The sequence below is a fragment of the Salmo trutta genome, chromosome 25 (genome assembly GCF_901001165.1).
Source record: "Salmo trutta chromosome 25, fSalTru1.1, whole genome shotgun sequence".
NCBI lineage: Eukaryota > Metazoa > Chordata > Actinopteri > Salmoniformes > Salmonidae > Salmo > Salmo trutta.
In genome coordinates, this window is record NC_042981.1 from 2,776,128 (window position 1) to 2,798,391 (window position 22,264).

At 46.8% G+C, this 22,264-nt stretch overlaps 1 protein-coding gene across 3 annotated transcripts in view; it reads left to right on the forward strand.

Annotated features, from left to right (window-relative positions):
- Positions 1-1,910: 1,910 nt before the first annotated feature.
- The window catches only part of znf106a (zinc finger protein 106a), a 44,713-nt gene continuing 24,359 nt past the window's right edge, over positions 1,911-22,264 (forward strand). For all 3 annotated transcript variants that reach the window (XM_029712609.1, XM_029712610.1, XM_029712611.1), the window contains exons 1-4: positions 1,911-2,018; positions 7,245-7,341; positions 7,581-7,642; positions 18,592-18,786. In XM_029712609.1, the coding sequence (XP_029568469.1) occupies positions 7,288-7,341; positions 7,581-7,642; positions 18,592-18,786 (311 nt within the window). In that variant the 5' untranslated portion in view covers positions 1,911-2,018; positions 7,245-7,287. The remainder of the gene's footprint in view (positions 2,019-7,244; positions 7,342-7,580; positions 7,643-18,591; positions 18,787-22,264) is intronic.

Consider the following 22,264-nt stretch of genomic DNA (forward strand, 5'->3'; position numbering starts at 1 on the left):
CATATGGAATCATGTAGTAAGCAAAAAAAAGTGTTAAACAAATCAGAATATATTTTATATTTGAGATTCTTCAAAGTAGCCACCCCGTTACCTTGATGACAGCTTGGTTATTATGGGGTATTGTGATGTCATTATGGGGTATTGTATGTAGATTGATGGGGGAAAAAACAATTGAATCAATTTTAGAACAAGGCTGAAACATAACAAAATGTGGAAAAAGTCAAGGGGTCAGAATACTTTCTGAATGGATCCTTTGTTTTCCATTGGACATGCATCTGTAGTGTTTTAATTTATGTATTTATTATTTTGATGGTTAAATCTCCTAGTGTTGTATTGGCATCCTGGCATCCCCTATCTACATTGACACATCCATGCACACACACACACGCAGATACGCACCCACTCATGCATACACACACACACACACACATTTTCCACCCACACCCGTCCGTTTATAACATGTACATGTTATCGCCTGTTAGGGCCTATATATATATTTCATAATATAACGTCCGTTCCACGATCGTGTCTCAAATAGTCATTCTATGAGTTATCATTTCCATACTATATTTTCCATTAATTGTTTCTTTCCAATTGGTTATTTGTGGTCCCAGTTGTTGTAAGCCAGTTTCTTTCTAGTTATCAGTTTAAATACTGTTTTTCTCAGAATTCAGAAGAGGTATTTATATCAGAGTAGAGGAACAGTGCATGAGGGGTTCTCACCGAGAGTTTGTGTTCTGGATTTAGAGAATGCCGAACGTTTGAAAGTATCATCCAATACTTTGTATACTTCAAAACAGAAATGATTTGAGGACTGGGCAGGAATATAATATGTGAGTATGGTTAGCTCTGCTCTCCCTACAGTAACGCTAGCAACTTGGTGTGATGTCACAGTTGTATTTTGATTGTATTATAGGAGTTTTCTAAGAATATTACCTCCAGAGTAGAGAGTTGGTTGTCTTGGACGTGTTTCTTGATATGTCTTCCCAGTCCTCTTTGGTTATTACTATTTGCAGCCCACCTACCCAATTAGTTACCACTATAATATTCTCATATTTTGTTTCTTCTTGGATATTTTTGTATATGTCCCCCAGCACATTCTTAGCATTTACTTGGTTATAGGTCTTTGTTATATGTTTAATTAAAGGACTAAGCGTTTTATTAAGTTCCATTGCTTTAGTAAGATAGCTTCTTACTTGTAAATAATTGTAAAACTGAGAGTTCTGGATGTTGCACTTTTTTGATATATTCTCAATTATATTCGATCAAATAAGCCTCACATAGTAAATGAGCAATTACATTTTTTTTGCTGACCAATTTCGACACTCTCTCTCGTTGACTTCAATACAAAAAAATCCACACTTCGTGAGTTTGTTTTCATGGACAGATTTTGGGCTGAGTAAAACCAAAGATTTTTTATAACTAAACCAAGATAACCCACAGCCTGTCGTTTCAAACGGAAACAAAAAGTTCTGCCCCATAGAACAAGCAAGGAGAATGGGCGGAGCCAAGCATGATTTAGCGAGAATCTATTGGTGCGTTGTAGCATGTATTTGCATATTTCCGTTAGGGAACGCCTACTCTGCGAAGTGCGCGTGTGCAATAACGCAATTCGCTTTCGCAACCCTTCTAAACAATGCATTTTTTGTTTTTAAGTCTAACCGGGTAAAGTCTGTCGTAACATATTTTAATTTTGGGAACAGAAAACTGTATTGAGATTAAATATTTAATCGATGAGAAAATGTGTAGAACGTTGGACAACATCCATCTCGTTTAATCTTCTCCCCACTGATTTTTTGGTAGTAGCCATATTTGGTAGTGACAAGGAAATGCCAAGCGGATGCTTCAAATGTATACATCCGGTGAAATATCTGTGTCATTGTTGTATCTGTGGTTATCTTCAGGCGCTGATGTTCGGGAACACATCCCGGTCCGCATCTGGAAGGGGCAAACCGGGTCCATACAGCGACAACACGGGAAGTGGATGAATTTGCGCCTAGTAAACAAGATATTCACAGGTATTCTTGCAAAAATGTACATGAGTTTAGCTACACACACAGTTATAACTTAAATTAGAAGAGTTTTGTGTCAGTTTGAAGACCTGCGGTGACAATAGTGCGTTTGTTTCCTTGCTAGATAGAAGTAACGTTAGCTAATGTTCGCTAGTTTGATATATACATATTTTAGCTAACAGTAGCTAGCTAACGTTACGTAGTTAGTAGCTAACCTCACATATATATCTATACAAAGTAGCAAAATACTTACATTTGTGTCTGAAGTAGCTACGTTGGCTAGCTACTTTTTCCGCCAAACCAGTTAGCTAGTTGTGAACAGAGCCATGTTTAGGGCAAGGCTCCATCCTAAACAAGGCTAGCTAGCTAGCAAAACAATGGATTGGATATGGCGGGTGTTTGTTGATAGCCACGCAACGCATGTGTTGACAACCCCCCCCACACACACACAAACAGTGGCGATTTTAGCATGTCAGTCTTGGTGGGCAAACGAAAAATAAGTTGTTTTTTTTAGGTACATGCCAGCAAAGCCATTACACAATACAACACATTATTTACACTATAACGTTGACGAACGGTGCCCGCAAACTGTTATGGCCTCTACATAAAGCTGTCCCAACAGCAGAGCTTTCTTTTCAGCACCATGGAGTGAATCCTTACCACTGCTACGCCTTACTACCAGCAAAGCCTTTTCTGGCAGCGAAATAGTTAGCTCAGTTTCATTTACTGCCTTTGAAAGAAACATAGCTGCTATGGCTGACTTGTTTAAACAAATGTGGTTTCTACTGACAATTGATATGTACAAACTATGGCATAAGGGGACGACAAGCGGATAAGAGGCAATCCGTAATTTCGATTAAGACATCAATGAGCGAGCCAGGACGGACGTAGTCAATATCACTATTTGTTCAGCACTTTTGAAATGTACAGTGTCAAAATTCAGAACATGGGCCGTTCTTACAGTATTCTCCCGTTACACCAAGTCATAACCGCGGGATAAATAAAGGGGGCTTATAAGCAGACAATGAAAGCTCTTACAATATTCAGTGATTACGTTTCTCTTAAACAGGCTATAGGCTACATGTGCACCACCAAGTCAGGCAAAGTAGGCTAAGTTATGAGGGGGGAAAGGGACCAAATTATTAGGGTGAGGCACATGGGCCACTAACAGCTTAGCTACAGTATACATACCTCCCTGGCATATTACATAATTTATGCAGCAGGATACAAAACATTTTTGAACTCACCTTGTTGTGCTGTGCTCACTTAAACAGGAAGGTGGCAGGAAGTCATGCAGGATTGACAGCATGGCCAATGTATTCAATCTTTTCTGGCTGATGGTGTTGCATGTGAATGTGTGAATGTGTATCTTTTTAAGTTTGGAAAAAGAGCCTATTGATTGCTTTGTAGTTAGCCACTGATTCCTTCCAAACCACTCCGGGTTGAATTTGCAATTTCCAACTTGTTCTGTAATGTTTATGGCCGATGAGCACCCATAGGTTTTTATCTATAATTTCTCTTCATAATTTACAAGGATTGAAAAGGATTTGCCAGTAGATTGTCTACTTGATTCATGATGATGACTACTAGCTCAGATTTTGAAAGTATGATGAATGGACATCAGTCCAATCAAAGCTACGGTAGATATAGTGTGATTTGAACTAATTTTTATCTGTGGCCAATGACCTTGAGCCTCCTTGGATGGGCACTTTTAATGTAACTATGGCAGCATCCAAGGGGCTTGAATTTTCGAGCTCTCCCTGTAGATTTTGCAGTGATGGAGTGTCCCCATGAGTGACAAAACACTGAGCCAAAACACAGCGCAACTAAAGAACATTACCAACCTCTTTGCTCTGTATTTTCCACTGGCTGCCCCACCACCACAGAAAGCACTGAGCTGGGCTGAAACACCTGCATTATGGAGATGCCCCACCACCACAGAAAGCACTGAGCTGGGCTGAAACACCTGCATTTTGGAGATGCCCCACCACCACAGAAAGCACTGAGCTGGGCTGAAACACCTGCATTATGGAGATGCCCCACCACCACAGAAAACACTGAGCTAGGCTGAAACACCTGCATTATGGAGATGCCCCACCACCACAGAAAACACTGAGCTAGGCTGAAACACCTGCATTATGGAGATGCCCCACCAACACAGAAAGCACTGAGCTGGGCTGAAACACCTGCATTTTGGAGCTGCTTTACTCAAGAAAGCAAAAAAGAAACCATGTTTGTATGTGGCTTTATTAACTCAATTATTGAAAAAAATTTTTTACATTGTTTGCAAACTGATATGTGACACACATTAATGCCAAAATAACAAGCAAAACAGGCAACAAATAAACTAAAAACTTTATTTCTTAATAGCTAAACGGGTCAAAGCCCTGAATGACGGGTCGCTACTGCACACACACACCCACAAACGTTAGTCGGATTTAATCAGGCTGTAATACACAATTAATTGGTATACATCCTGAAACTAGGTAAAGTTAGTTGTATATTGGATATTCGGTTTTACCGCTGTGGTAAACTGAACCATATACAGTGCCTATATTATGTTACTTACAAGCATGCAGGACTGCTGCCAGTGACCAGCTATCCTCTGACTGCCCAAAGCCCCAGCGGAGTGTGTGTGTGTGTGTGTGTGTGTGTATATATGAGACTTGACTGGCAAAGGCCCATCAGCTGGGACAGAGGGGAGCAGAGGTCATCTTTCCCACCTCCCACGTCTAGCTGGCTCTTCCTCAACATGCTTAACATCACCACCCAACCCCTAACCCCATCTGGCCTCCCCTGATGGCAGCCCTGCAGCACAGACTCTGCCAGTCCACAGAGTTCACACTAGTCTAATTCTAGACTCAAGAGTACATCTCAAATGGTAATTTTCCCTATATATAGTGGACTACTGTTACAAATTACTGCCCTACATAGGGAATAGGATGCCAGTCCTGGTCTAAAGTAGTGCACTACATAGGGAATAGGGTGCCAGTCCTGGTTAAAAGTAGTGCACTACATAGGGAATAGGGTGCCAGTCCTGGTCTAAATTACTGCCCTACATAGGGAATAGGATGCCATTTGGATGACCTGGTGATAGAACAGCTCCAGAGCCAGACAGCAGGGCCGGTGGAGAGGCTATGGGTGGGAGAGTCGAACTCCAAACCCTCTCCAGGAACAGGGTTGGAGTTAAAACCTCCAGGAGGGTATCTCTCCAGGAACAGGGTTGGAGTGTAAACCTACAGGAGGGTATCTCTCCAGGAACAGGGTTGGAGTTAAAACCTACAGGAGGGTGTCTCTCCAGGAACAGGGTTGGAGTTAAAACCTACAGGAGGGTATCTCCAGGAACAGGGTTGGAGTTAAAACCTCCAGGAGGGTATCTCTCCAGGAACAGGGTTGGAGTTAAAACCTACAGGAGGGTGTCTCTCCAGGAACAGGGTTGGAGTTAAAACCTACAGGAGGGTATCTCTCCAGGAACAGGGTTGGAGTTAAAACCTACAGGAGGGTATCTCTCCAGGAACAGGGTTGGAGTTAAAACCTACAGGAGGGTATCTCTCCAGGAACAGGGTTGGAGTTAAAACCTACAGGAGGGTATCTCTCCAGGAACAATTGCTTTGCCACATTCTTCGTAGTTTTACTTTAGGGCCTTGTTGCAAACAGGATGCATGTTCTGGAATATTTGTATTCCTTTTATTTGTATTTTTTTTCTCTTCTCAATTTCGTGATTACTATCTTATCTCATCGCTGCAACTCCCCAACGGGCTCAGGGGGAGAGGCGAACGTAGAGTCATGCGTCCTCCGAAACATGACCGCCTAACCTCGCTTCTTAACCCGGAAGCCAGCAGCACCAATGCGTCAGAGGAAACACTGTTCAACTGACGACCGAAGTCAGCCGGTTGCGACGCCCGACCCGCCACAGAGTCGCTAGCGCGATTGGCCAAGTAGAGACCCCCCCCCCCCCCCCCCCCCCCCCCGGCCAAACCCTCCTCTAACCCGGACGACCCTGGACCAAACTGTGCGCCGCCCTAACGGGGCTCACTATCACGGCCGGTTGTGATACAGCCTGGGATCGAACCCCAGGCTGTAGCGACGCTGCAACACAGCGATGCAGTGCTTTAGACCGCAGCACCCTTTGGGAGGCCAGGAATAGTTTCTATTCTGTACATGCTTCCTTCTTCTCACTCTGTCATTTAGGTTAGTATTGTGGAGTAACTACAATGTTGTTGATCCATCCTCTGTTTTCTCCTATCACAGCCATTAAACTCTGGAACTGTTTTAAAGTCACCATTGGCCTCATGGTGAAATCCCTGAGCGGTTTCCTTCCTCTCCGGCAACTGAGTTAGGAAGGACGCCTGTATCTTTGTAGTGACTGGGTGTTTTGATACACCATCCAAAGTGTAATTAATAACTTCACCATGCTCAAAGGGATATTCAATGTCTGCTTTTTAATTTATACCCATCCACCAATAGGTGCCCTTCTTTGTGAGGCATTGGGAAACCTCCCTGGTCTTTTGTGTTTTGAAATTCACTGCTCGACTAAGGAACCTTAAAGATAATTCTGTGTGTGGGGTCAAAAACCATGCAACTTATGTAACTCAAACTAATTTTGACTCCTGAACTTATTTAGGATTGTCATAACAAAGGGCTTGAATACTTATTGACACGAGGCATTTCAACTTTACATTTTAAAAAATGACAAACTATTTCACTTTGACATTATGGGGTATTGTGGGTAGGCCATTGACAAAACATCTAAATTGAATTGAATCCATTTTTAAATTCAGGCTGTAACACAAAATGTGGACTGGCAGAGTAGAGTCTGTGCTGCAGGGCTGCCATCAGGGGAGGCCAGATGGGGTTAGGGGTTGGGTGGTGATGTTAAGCATGTTGAGGAAGAGCCAGCTAGACGTGGGAGGATGACCTCTGCTCCCCTCTGTCCCAGCTGATGGGCCTTTGCCAGTCAAGTCTCATATATACACACTCTGCTGGGGCCTTGGGCATCAGAGGATAGCTGGTCACTGGCAGCAGTCCTGCATGCTTCTACGTAACATAATATAGTCCTACATGTATTTGTGCAGCTGATATATATATATATATATATATATATATATATATATAAATTGAAGCAGCCATGTTATACAAACAATTTGCACAGTGTCAGTTCAATCAGGGAAGCTTTTTATATAGACAGTTTTTTTTCCAATAATTCTCCTTTTTTTTATTTCCTCCCAACAGTACGTAATGGCCTGATTTCTGAACCCCACCACCAATATCCAACATGGGGAGGGAAAGAAAGTGCATTCTCTGTCAGATCGTTTACAGCTCCAAACAGGTAAAACCTTTTCAAAGCCTCCTGGAAAGAAATAGAGACATATAAAGAAACATTTATAGCGCTTTTCTAAAAACCTAAAGATGGCGCTTTCATCACCACAACCTTTTGTTTTGATAAATATCATGTCGTCTTTAGGTTTGTTTTGATAAATATCATGCCGTCTTTAAATGTGAAGGGTTTGTTTTGATAAATATCACGCCGTCTTTAGGTGTGAATGGTTTGTGTTCTTGTGTCTCCAGGAGATGGATGAGCATATGAAGAGTATGCTGCATCATCGTGAACTGGAGAACCTTAAAGGCCGGTGAGAACTACTGCTGAACTTACTCTAACTTACCCACTGAACTTACACTAACTTACCCATGCACTGAACTTACACTAACTTACCCATGCACTGGACTTACACTAACTTACCCATGCACTGAACTTACACTAACTTACCCATGCACTGAACTTACACTAACTTACCCAGGCACTGAACTTACACTAACTTACCCACTGAACGTACACTAACTTACCCACTGAACTAACACGAACTTACACTAACTTACCCAGGCACTGAACTTACACTAACTTACCCACTGAACGTACACTAACTTACCCACTGAACGTACACTAACTTACCCACTGAACTTACTCTAACTTACCCACTGAACTAACACTAACTTACCCACTGAACTAACACTAACTTACCCACTGAACTAACACTAACTTACCCACTGAACTAACACTAACTTACCCACTGAACTTACACTAACTTACCCACTGAACTAACTCTAACTTACCCACTGAACTAACTCTAACTTACCCAGACACTGAACTAACTCTAACTTACCCAGACACTGAACTAACACTAACTTACCCACTGAACTAACACTAACTTACCCACTGAACTTACACTAACTTACCCACTGAACTAACTCTAACTTACCCACTGAACTAACACTAACTTACCCACTGAACTAACTCTAACTTACCCAGACACTGAACTAACACTAACTTACCCACTGAACTTACACTAACTTACCCACTGAACTAACACTAACTTACCCACTGAACTTACACTAACTTACCCACTGAACTAACTCTAACTTACCCACTGAACTAACACTAACTTACCCACTGAACTAACACTAACTTACCCACTGAACTTACACTAACTTACCCACTGAACTTACACTAACTTACCCACTGAACTAACACTAACTTACCCACTGAACTAACACTAACTTACCCACTGAACTAACACTAACTTACCCACTGGACTAACACTAACTTACCCACTGGACTAACACTAACTTACCCAGACACTGAACTTACACTAACTTACCCACTGAACTAACACTAACTTACCCACTGAACTAACACTAACTTACCCACTGAACTAACACTAACTTACCCACTGGACTAACACTAACTTACCCAGACACTGAACTTACACTAACTTACCCACTGGACTAACACTAACTTACCCAGACACTGAACTAACTCTAACTTACCCACTGAACTAACACTAACTTACCCACTGAACTAACACTAACTTACCCACTGAACTAACACTAACTTAGCCACTGAACTAACTCTAACTTACCCACTGAACTAACACTAACTTACCCACTGAACTAACACTAACTTACCCACTGAACTAACACTAACTTACCCACTGAACTAACACTAACTTACCCACTGAACTAACACTAACTTACCCACTGAACTAACACTAACTTACCCAGACACTGAACTAACACTAACTTACCCAGACACTGAACTAACTCTAACTTACCCACTGAACTAACACTAACTTACCCACTGAACTAACACTAACTTACCCACTGAACTTACACTAACTTACCCACTGAACTAACACTAACTTACCCACTGAACTAACTCTAACTTACCCAGACACTGAACTTACACTAACTTACCCACTGAACTAACTCTAACTTACCCAGGCACTGAACTTACACTAACTTACCCAGGCACTGAACTTACACTAACTTACCCAGGCACTGAACTTACACTAACTTACCCACTGAACTTACACTAACTTACCCACTGAACTTACACTAACTTACCCACTGAACTAACACTAACTTACCCACTGAACTAACTCTAACTTACCCACTGAACTAACACTAACTTACCCACTGAACTAACACTAACTTACCCACTGAACTAACACTAACTTACCCACTGAACTAACACTAACTTACCCACTGAACTAACACTAACTTACCCACTGAACTAACACTAACTTACCCAGACACTGAACTAACACTAACTTACCCAGACACTGAACTAACACTAACTTACCCACTGAACTAACTCTAACTTACCCACTGAACTAACTCTAACTTACCCACTGAACTAACTCTAACTTACCCACTGAACTAACACTAACTTACCCACTGAACTAACACTAACTTACCCACTGAACTAACACTAACTTACCCAGACACTGAACTAACACTAACTTACCCAGACACTGAACTAACACTAACTTACCCAGACACTGAACTTACACTAACTTACCCACTGAACTAACACTAACTTACCCACTGAACTAACTCTAACTTACCCACTGAACTAACACTAACTTACCCACTGAACTAACTCTAACTTACCCACTGAACTAACACTAACTTACCCACTGAACTAACACTAACTTACCCACTGAACTAACTCTAACTTACCCACTGAACTAACTCTAACTTACCCAGACACTGAACTAACACTAACTTACCCATGCACTGAACTTACAGTAACTTACCCATGCACTGAACTTACACTAACTTACCCATGCACTGAACTTACACTAACTTACCCACTGAACTAACACTAACTTACCCACTGAACTAACACTAACTTACCCACTGAACTAACACTAACTTACCCACTGAACTAACACGAACTTACACTAACTTACCCACTGGACTAACACTAACTTACCCACTGAACTAACTCTAACTTACCCAGACACTGAACTAACACTAACTTACCCACTGAACTAACTCTAACTTACCCACTGAACTAACACTAACTTACCCACTGAACTAACACTAACTTACCCACTGAACTAACTCTAACTTACCCACTGAACTAACTCTAACTTACCCACTGAACTAACTCTAACTTACCCACTGAACTAACACTAACTTACCCACTGAACTAACACTAACTTACCCACTGAACTAACACTAACTTACCCACTGAACTAACACTAACTTACCCACTGAACTAACACTAACTTACCCACTGAACTAACTCTAACTTACCCACTGAACTAACACTAACTTACCCACTGAACTAACTCTAACTTACCCACTGAACTAACTCTAACTTACCCACTGAACTAACACTAACTTACCCACTGAACTAACACTAACTTACCCACTGAACTAACACTAACTTACCCAGACACTGAACTAACACTAACTTACCCAGACACTGAACTTACACTAACTTACCCACTGAACTAACTCTAACTTACCCACTGAACTAACACTAACTTACCCACTGAACTTACACTAACTTACCCACTGAACTAACTCTAACTTACCCACTGAACTTACACTAACTTACCCACTGAACTAACACTAACTTACCCAGACACTGAACTTACACTAACTTACCCACTGAACTAACTCTAACTTACCCACTGAACTAACACTAACTTACCCACTGAACTAACACTAACTTACCCACTGAACTAACTCTAACTTACCCACTGAACTAACACTAACTTACCCAGACACTGAACTTACACTAACTTACCCAGACACTGAACTTACACTAACTTACCCACTGAACTAACACTAACTTACCCACTGAACTAACACTAACTTACCCAGACACTGAACTTACACTAACTTACCCACTGAACTTACACTAACTTACCCACTGAACTAACTCTAACTTACCCACTGAACTAACTCTAACTTACCCACTGAACTAACACTAACTTACCCACTGAACTTACACTAACTTACCCACTGAACTTACACTAACTTACCCACTGAACTAACTCTAACTTACCCACTGAACTTACACTAACTTACCCACTGAACTAACACTAACTTACCCAGACACTGAACTTACACTAACTTACCCACTGAACTAACACTAACTTACCCACTGAACTAACACTAACTTACCCACTGAACTAACTCTAACTTACCCACTGAACTAACACTAACTTACCCAGACACTGAACTTACACTAACTTACCCACTGAACTAACACTAACTTACCCACTGAACTAACACTAACTTACCCACTGAACTAACACTAACTTACCCAGACACTGAACTTACACTAACTTACCCACTGAACTAACTCTAACTTACCCACTGAACTAACACTAACTTACCCATGCACTGAACTTACACTAACTTACCCACTGAACTAACTCTAACTTACCCACTGAACTAACACTAACTTACCCACTGAACTAACACTAACTTACCCATGCACTGAACTTACACTAACTTACCCACTGAACTAACACTAACTTACCCACTGAACTAACTCTAACTTACCCACTGAACTAACACTAACTTACCCAGACACTGAACTAACACTAACTTACCCACTGAACTAACACTAACTTACCCACTGAACTAACTCTAACTTACCCACTGAACTAACACTAACTTACCCAGACACTGAACTAACACTAACTTACCCAGACACTGAACTAACACTAACTTACCCACTGAACTAACACTAACTTACCCAGACACTGAACTAACACTAACTTACCCAGACACTGAACTAACACTAACTTACCCAGACACTGAACTAACACTAACTTACCCAGACACTGAACTAACACTAACTTACCCACTGAACTAACACTAACTTACCCACTGAACTAACACTAACTTACCCACTGAACTAACACTAACTTACCCACTGAACTAACTCTAACTTACCCACTGAACTAACACTAACTTACCCACTGAACTAACACTAACTTACCCACTGAACTAACTCTAACTTACCCACTGAACTAACTCTAACTTACCCACTGAACTAACACTAACTTACCCACTGAACTAACACTAACTTACCCACTGAACTAACACTAACTTACCCACTGAACTAACACTAACTTACCCACTGAACAACCAACTTACCCACTGAACTAACACTAACTTACCCACTGAACTAACACTAACTTACCCAGACACTGAACTTACACTAACTTACCCACTGAACTAACTCTAACTTACCCACTGAACTAACACTAACTTACCCACTGAACTTACACTAACTTACCCACTGAACTAACTCTAACTTACCCACTGAACTTACACTAACTTACCCACTGGACTAACACTAACTTACCCACTGGACTAACACTAACTTACCCAGACACTGGACTAACACTAACTTACCCAGACACTGAACTTACACTAACTTACCCACTGAACTAACACTAACTTACCCACTGAACTAACACTAACTTACCCACTGAACTTACACTAACTTACCCACTGAACTTACACTAACTTACCCACTGAACTAACTCTAACTTACCCACTGAACTAACACTAACTTACCCACTGAACTAACTCTAACTTACCCACTGAACTAACTCTAACTTACCCACTGAACTAACTCTAACTTACCCACTGAACTAACTCTAACTTACCCATGCACTGAACTTACACTAACTTACCCATGCACTGAACTTACACTAACTTACCCATGCACTGAACTTACACTAACTTACCCACTGAACTAACACTAACTTACCCACTGAACTAACACGAACTTACCCACTGAACTAACACGAACTTACACTAACTTACCCATGCACTGAACTTACACTAACTTACCCACTGAACTAACTCTAACTTACCCACTGAACTAACACTAACTTACCCACTGAACTAACACTAACTTACCCATGCACAGGTGCACAAATTGTTGCACATGTACCCTCATTTTCCTTTCAGAGCGAATTGGATAATGTTTGCTTGAGATGAATGAATTCCCACAACTATTTCAGGAAATTATTTCTGCAACTCCTGTCAAATCTTGTGATCAAGAAAAACCTTCCGGAACTTGACGTTGGTCACGCGTGTGATTTGGTCACGTGTTACCCGTGTTACCTGATACCCGTCCGAGCATTATCTGGAAAATGGGTACAGCTGCCACAACTATGGCATGTATTTATATATAGATACAATCTGACCGGAACAACAGTCTCAGACCAGCTGACTGTAACAACTGGCCCGGACCAACTGATGATTGGACCAGGCCCTAAAATTTTATTTTTGGCCTACCAGCCACTGTGGTAGGTAGATAAAAAAAAATACAAAATATACCAGCCATTAATTTTTACCACGCAAAATATTTTTCCTGACATAATTACATAAACAAAAAAACATTTTTTTTTTTTGTTGACCTGAGTTTTTTTTTTAACCAAAATATCAGATGAGACAAAATGTTCAGCTGCCCCTTTTTTTTAATGGTGGGAGGTTACCGTGGTAACGGGGCCACTCACATCCTGTTGCGCGTCGTCTGTGTTTGAGATTTGGGATCTGGCTCTTCCACTATCAGCTGAAAAACAACCGAACTTGGGAACAGAACGAAGGTAAAAAACTAAAGAAACACAAGAACAAAGTCTCACTTTTTGTAGACTTTACGGTAAATGAGACAATCTTTTGTGCCTGTGTGCAGCGCCATCCAAAAAATGAATCTCTCAGCACTTCACTCAGTGCACACAGCTTCCCCTGCCAGGCAGTGTCCCAGCGCGAGGTGGTATATAGGATTCATGTTTCTCTGTGCGATTAGCAGCTATGAAATAAAACAGTAGAAATACTTTGAAAACAGCTACAGCAGCATTTTCCTGTTTATAAAACGCAACTCGGACACGTGCTCATACTTGACTTTGACTGTTTTTATTCGCAACTGTAATGTTCCCACTGTAGCCCTGCATATTGACCACATATTGACCACAATGGACATTCTTACCCGCCAGTATCTAAATCTAACCGTGTTAAATTTATGCCCTGGACTGAAACAACAGGCCCGGACCAAGTGACTGGAGCAACAGGCCCCCGACCAACTGACTGGAACAACAGGCCCCCGACCAAGTGACTGGAGCAGCAGGCCCCCGACCAAGTGACTGGAGCAACAGGCCCCCGACCAAGTGACTGGAGCAACAGGCCCCCGACCAAGTGACTGGAGCAACAGGCCCCCGACCAAGTGACTGGAGCAACAGGCCCCCGACCAAGTGACTGGAGCAACAGGCCCCCGACCAAGTGACTGGAGCAACAGGCCCCGACCAAGTGACTGGAGCAACAGGCCCCCGACCAAGTGACTGGAGCAACAGGCCCCCGACCAAGTGACTGGAGCAACAGGCCCCCGACCAAGTGACTGGAGCAACAGGCCCCCGACCAAGTGACTGGAGCAACAGGCCCCCGACCAAGTGACTGGAGCAACAGGCCCCCGACCAAGTGACTGGAGCAACAGGCCCCCGACCAAGTGACTGGAGCAACAGGCCCCCGACCAAGTGACTGGAGCAACAGGCCCCCGACCAAGTGACTGGAGCAACAGGCCCCCGACCAAGTGACTGGAGCAACAGGCCCCGAACCAAGTGACTGGAGCAACAGGCCCCCGACCAAGTGACTGGAGCAACAGGCCCCGACCAAGTGACTGGAGCAACAGGCCCCCGACCAAGTGACTGGAACAACTGACTGGAGCAACTGACTGGAGCAACAGGCCCCCGACCAAGTGACTGGAGCAACAGGCCCCGAACCAAGTGACTGGAGCAACAGGCCCCCGACCAAGTGACTGGAGCAACAGGCCCCGACCAAGTGACTGGAGCGACAGGCCCCCGACCAAGTGACTGGAGCAACAGGCCCCCGACCAAGTGACTGGAACAACTGACTGGAGCAACTGACTGGAGCAACAGGCCCCCGACCAAGTGACTGGAGCAACAGGCCCCGAACCAAGTGACTGGAGCAACAGGCCCCCGACCAAGTGACTGGAGCAACAGGCCCCGACCAAGTGACTGGAGCGACAGGCCCCCGACCAAGTGACTGGAGCAACAGGCCCCCGACCAAGTGACTGGAGCAACAGGCCCCCGACCAAGTGACTGGAACAACTGACTGGAGCAACAGGCCCCCGACCAAGTGACTGGAACAACTGACTGGAGCAACAGGCCCCCGACCAAGTGACTGGAGCAACAGGCCCCGAACCAAGTGACTGGAGCAACAGGCCCCCGACCAAGTGACTGGAGCAACAGGCCCCGACCAAGTGACTGGAGCGACAGGCCCCCGACCAAGTGACTGGAGCAACAGGCCCCCAACCAAGTGACTGGAGCAACAGGCCCCCGACCAAGTGACTGGAGCAACAGGCCCCCGAACCAAGTGACTGGAACAACAGGCCCCGAACCAAGTGACTGGAGCAACAGGCCCCCGACCAAGTGACTGGAGCAACAGGCCCCCGACCAAGTGACTGGAGCGACAGGCCCCCGACCAAGTGACTGGAGCGACAGGCCCCCGACCAAGTGACTGGAGCGACAGGCCCCCGACCAAGTGACTGGAGCGACAGGCCCCCGACCAAGTGACTGGAGCGACAGGCCCCCGACCAAGTGACTGGAGCGACAGGCCCCCGACAAGTGACTGGCGACAGGCCCCGACCAAGGTACTGGAGCGACAGGCCCCCGACCAAGTGACTGGAGCGACAGGCCCCCGACCAAGTGACTGGAGCAACAGGCCCCCGACCAAGTGACTGGAGCGACAGGCCCCGACCAAGTGACTGGAGCGACAGGCCCCCGACCAAGTGACTGGAGCGACAGGCCCCCGACCAAGTGACTGGAGCGACAGGCCCCCGACCAAGTGACTGGAGCGACAGGCCCCGACCAAATGACTGGAGCGACAGGCCCCCGACCAAGTGACTGGAGCGACAGGCCCCCGACCAAGTGACTGGAGCGACAGGCCCCGACCAAATGACTGGAGCGACAGGCCCCGACCAAATGACTGGAGCAACAGGCCCCGACCAAGTGACTGGAGCAACAGGCCCCGACCAAGTGACTGGAGCGACAGGCCCCCGACCAAGTGACTGGAGCAACAGGCCCCCGACCAAGTGACTGGAGCAACAGGCCCCCGACCAAGTGACTGGAGCAACAGGCCCCCGACCAAGTGACTGGCGCAACAGGCCCCCGACCAAGTGACTGGAGCAACAGGCCCCCGACCAAGTGACTGGAGCAACAGGCCCCCGACCAAGTGACTGGAGCAACAGGCCCCCGACCAAGTGACTGGAGCAACAGGCCCCGACCAAGTGACTGGAGCAACAGGCCTCGACCAAGTGACTGGAGCAACAGGCCCCCGACCAAGTGACTGGAGCAACAGGCCCCCGACCAAGTGACTGGAGCAACAGGCCCCCGACCAAGTGACTGGAGCAACAGGCCCCGACCAAGTGACTGGAGCAACAGGCCCCGACCAAGTGACTGGAGCAACAGGCCCCGACCAAGTGACTGGAGCAACAGGCCCCGACCAAGTGCCTGGAGCAACAGGCCCCCTACCAACTGACTGGAGCAACAGGTCCCGACCAACTGACTGGAGCAACAGGCCCCGACCAAGTGACTGGAGCAACAGATTGCGGCTGCGTCCCAAATGGCACCCTATTCCCTACATAGTGCACTACTTTTGACCAGAGTACCTTTAAGGTCTTGGTCAAAAGAAGTACACTAAATGGGAGATGGGGTGTCATGTGGGACGCAGTCTGCAACTATTTTCAAGTGACTGTCCTGGAGATTACTGAAATATGTGATCGCAGCGGTCAGGCTCTTAACTGTAACACCTAGGGGGAAGGAGAGGGGAATGTGTTACAATTTAGCGTACATTTGTTAGTTCTGTTTTTTTAAGATAAATAAGTATACTATATTATCATTAGTTCATGAGTTCCTAGTCTTTTCTTATGACTTTTTAAAATATTGTTCCTTTTTATTTAAAATGAATTAACGTCTTTGTCATTGGCAGTAAAATGGACATTCACTTACAGACGTTATCATATTTTTTTGAGAATTGCAGTCCACCACAAACCTATGAAAAACACATTTTGATTAGAGACTAAATGGAAAGATCTAGCCTGTATTGATTCACTGATTACATTATTGAACCCATTGTTTTGATTCACAGATTACGATATTCAACCTATTGTTTTGTCTTGTGCCCTTCGTACTATTGCACAAGACTAAACGTTACACGTCCAAATCAAACCCCCGAACCTCATCCACGAGTTAACAGAACGTCAGGGAGCTGAGGTCAGGACAACGACGACGGGTTCAAACCTTTCAGAAACTCTAGCCAATAAAGTCACGCTACCTCTCAGGCCCCTCTACAGTGGTAGACATACTAGGTCGATGGTTTGTGTAGGCGTCCTAAATTGAACCCTATTCCCTTATAGAGGGCTCTGATCAACAGTAGTGCACTATGTAGCGTTTAGGGTGCCATATAGGATGCACACTTCTTCTTCTGGTGGTGGTGAATTATCTACAGCTGCTCTTTGGCCAAGGCTCCGGTTACAACTAGCCTCGTGATTGGTTCACAGGCTTAGCAGCTCCACAGTTGGGTATTCGGTAGGATGGGGGGGGGGGGGTTGTTATCTGAGGTGCATAGCAGAAATAGAGCGAGGCTGCCCCAGAGCACAGCCCCCAGAGCACAGCGGACTTCCACCATGACAGCAGCAGCAGGGTTGCTAGGTTGAGGCTGCCGTCCCTCCCTCCCTGCCTGTCTCCACGTCGGCCACCTCACGGCCGTGCTCCGTTGGGCTGCCTGGATGGCTGTGTAGTGTGTATCGTGGGATAAATGTTACCATGCTACCGACAACACACAGTCTCCTGCTCTCCGCCAGCCCTCCTCCTCTTCCCGCCAAACTGCCTCCACCGACCCGCTGGAAACATCTAGAATCCTAAAAGATGTTCATGAAGACTTAAAACCAGCTGATCTCTTTTTATTTTTCTTGAAACGACAGCAAATAATACGTAATTTTGCCTCCTGATCTCTGAAGAATCAAAGAAACGGGAAGAGTATTTTTTTGTTTAATAAGGATCGTTGAGTACTCTCCTTTTTTCCTTTTGATTACATTGAATTATTCCTTAAACTTAGAACCGGCGTTGTCCAAGTGCTCTTCTGTAGACGAACAGGGAGACCCAGACCAGTTGTGACTAGAAGCACATATCACCATGCCGGAGGGTGTTATTATTGAAAGCCCGCTGTCCCCTTCCTTCCCCAGAGACTGTGGCCACGAGTGCCGGGTGTGCCGGGTGACCATGGTGAGCCTAACGGACTACGCCGACCACATATCCAGCAGGGTGCACAAGCAGCGTGTGGAGACGGCGGAACGAGAAGGTGCCGGGAACGACCAGGAAGAGGAGTATTTCGACAAAGAGCTGGTCAAACTGATCGAGATCCGGAAGGAAGTGATCAGGTAAGAAGAAGGAGAAGAAGAGGGGTGATCTTCTTCTCACACATATTTGTTTATCTGTCTGTTTAACTCTTGTGATTTGAATCGAGAACATTTTATTCCTGGTTTGGGGAAGAAAAAAAACCTTAGAACTGGCCGTAGTCTGATCATAACGTAGTATCGTGATGTTTGGTCTGTGTGTCTGGACTAGTGGACCATGTATAGTCACGTATTAGGTGTCATGGTTTTGGGTCACTCTTCTCATTTAGCTGTGACGTGAACAGTACCGCTGCTCATAGAGGTAGAAAGAGGACTCTAGATGAATGTAAGGCATCGTTCTGTCACAGACGCCATATAATGGCACGGCGTCAAAGATGAGACCTCTTTTCTATCTCTATGGTTGCTGCTCATAGAGCCCAGGGCAGAGGGAGGGAGGGAGGGAGTCCAGGGCAGAGGGAGGGAGGGAGGGAGTCCAGGGCAGAGGGAGAGAGGGAGGGAGTCCAGGGCAGAGGGAGGGAGGGAGGGAGTCCAGGGCAGAGGGAGGGAGGGAGGGAGTCCAGGGCAGAGGGAGAGAGGGAGGGAGTCCAGGGCAGAGGGAGAGAGGGAGGGAGTCCAGGGCAGAGGGAGGGAGGGAGGGAGTCCAGGGCAGAGGGAGAGAGGGAGGGAGTCCAGGGCAGAGGGAGGGAGGGAGGGAGTCCAGGGCAGAGGGAGGGAGGGAGGGAGTCCAGGGCAGAGGGAGGGAGGGAGTCCAGGGCAGAGGGAGGGAGAGAGGGAGGGAGTCCAGGGCAGAGGGAGAGAGGGAGGGAGTCCAGGGCAGAGGGAGGGAGGGAGGGAGGGAGTCCAGGGCAGAGGGAGGGAGGGAGGGAGTCCAGGGCAGAGGGAGGGAGGGAGGGAGTCCAGGGCAGAGGGAGGGAGGGAGGGAGTCCAGGGCAGAGGGAGAGAGGGAGGGAGTCCAGGGCAGAGGGAGGGAGGGAGGGAGTCCAGGGCAGAGGGAGGGAGGGAGGGAGTCCAGGGCAGAGGGAGGGAGGGAGGGAGTCCAGGGCAGAGGGAGGGAGGGAGGGAGTCCAGGGCAGAGGGAGAGAGGGAGGGAGTCCAGGGCAGAGGGAGAGAGGGAGGGAGTCCAGGGCAGAGGGAGGGAGGGAGTCCAGGGCAGAGGGAGGGAGGGAGGGAGTCCAGGGCAGAGGGAGGGAGGGAGGGAGTCCAGGGCAGAGGGAGGGAGGGAGGGAGTCCAGGGCGGAGGGAGAGAGTCCAGGGCAGAGGGAGGGAGGGAGTCCATGGCAGAGGGAGGGAGTCCAGGGCAGAGGGAGGGAGGGAGTCCATGGCAGAGGGAGGGAGTCCAGGGCGGAGGGAGGGAGGGTGGGAGTCCAGGGCAGAGGGAGGGAGGGAGGGAGGGTGGGAGTCCAGGGCAGAGGGAGGGAGGGAGTCCAGGGCAGAGGGAGGGAGGGAGTCCAGGGCAGAGGGAGGGAGGGAGTCCAGGGCAGAGGGAGGGAGGGAGGGTGGGAGTCCAGGGCAGAGGGAGGGAGGGAGGGAGTCCAGGGCAGAGGGAGGGAGGGAGGGAGTCCAGGGCAGAGGGAGGGAGGGAGGGAGTCCAGGGCAGAGGGAGGGAGTCCAGGGCAGAGAGGGAGGGAGTCCAGGGCAGAGGGAGGGAGGGGTTGTGTATCAAGGAGCCCAGGGCAGAGAGAGAAAGAGGGAGGGAGGGAGGGAGCGAGTCCAGGGCAGAGGGAGGGAGAGAGGAAGGGAGGGGTCGTGTGTCAAGGAGTCCAGGGCAGAGAGAGAGAGAAAGAGGGAGGGAGGGAGGGAGCGAGTCCAGGGCAGAAGGAGGGAGGGCAGAGGGAGGGAGAGAGGAAGGGAGGGGTCGTGTGTCAAGGAGTCCAGGGCAGAGAGAGAGAGAAAGAGGGAGGGAGGGAGGGAGCGAATCCAGGGCAGAAGGAGGGAGTCCAGGGCGGAGGGAGGGAGAGAGGGAGGGGTCGTATGTCAGGGAGGGAGAGAGGAAGGGAGGAAGGGAGGGAGGGAGGGGTTGTGTGTGTCAGGGTTACATACTAAAAAAAGCATTACAGTCCCAGCAGCCTCTCACTCCAGCTTCATCACATTCCACAACATGTCCTCTATGGCTTCTAGAAGGAGTGTTCACAGAAACCGTCCTCTCACTGTCCTCTATGGCTTTTAGAAGGAGTGTTCACAGAAACCGTCCTCTCACTGTCCTCTATGGCTTCTAGAAGGAGTGTTCACAGAAACCGTCCTCTCACTGTCCTCTATGGCTTCTAGAAGGAGTGTTCACAGAAACCGTCCTCTCACTGTCCTCTATGGCTTCTAGAAGGAGTGTTCACAGAAACCGTCCTCTCACTGTCCTCTATGGCTTCTAGAAGGAGTGTTCACAGAAACCGTCCTCTCACCGTCCTCTATGGCTTCTAGAAGGAGTGTTCACAGAAACCGTCCTCTCACTGTCCTCTATGGCTTCTAGAAGGAGTGTTCACAGAAACCGTCCTCTCACTGTCCTCTATGGCTTCTAGAAGGAGTGTTCACAGAAACCGTCCTCTCACTGTCCTCTATGGCTTCTAGAAGGAGTGTTCACAGAAACTGTCCCCTCACTGTCCTCCATGTATAGGAGTGGAAAACTGTCCTCTCACTGTCCTCCATGTATAGGAGTGGAAAACCGTCCTCTCACTGTCCTCCATGTATAGGAGTGGAAAACTGTCCTCTCACTGTCCTCCATGTATAGGAGTGGAAAACTGTCCTCTCACTGTCCTCCATGTATAGGAGTGGAAAACTGTCCTCCATGTATAGGAGTGGAAAACTGTCCTCCATGTATAGGAGTGGAAAACTGTCCTCCATGTATAGGAGTGGAAATATTGTTGGTTTGGGGCGTCTCAACTTAGTAATAAATGATAATGATATCTGATTATAAAGATATTGATGTGATCATTTTTGATATTGATAATATTGATCGATAATAATAGCACTGATTGTTGCCTATAGACTGTACGCTGTGTCACTCAGTATCTGCATTGCACCAGAAACTCTGCAGCCAGGGTCATGGGCTGCCAGGGGTCACGGGCTGCCAGGGGTCACGGGCTGCCGGGGTCACGGGCTGCCGGGGTCACGGGCTGCCAGGGGTCACGGGCTGCCAGGGGTCACGGGCTGCCAGGGGTCACGGGCTGCCAGGGGTCACGGGCTGCCAGGGGTCACGGGCTGCCAGGGGTCACGGGCTGCCAGGGGTCACGAGTTTAACCTTTCTGAAGAGAGGGCTGAGTCACAGATAGTGGTGGTAGGATGTTCAGTTGGAAAACACATCAGCCTTCCATAGACCTTTGACCTGTATATCTGGCCTACATGTCATAGACCTTTGACCTGTATTTCTGGCCTACATGTCATAGACCTTTGACCTGTATTTCTGGCCTACATTTACATTTACATTTAAGTCATTTAGCAGACGCTCTTATCCAGAGCGACATGTCATAGACCTTTGACCTGTATATCTGGCCTACATGTTATTGACCTTTGA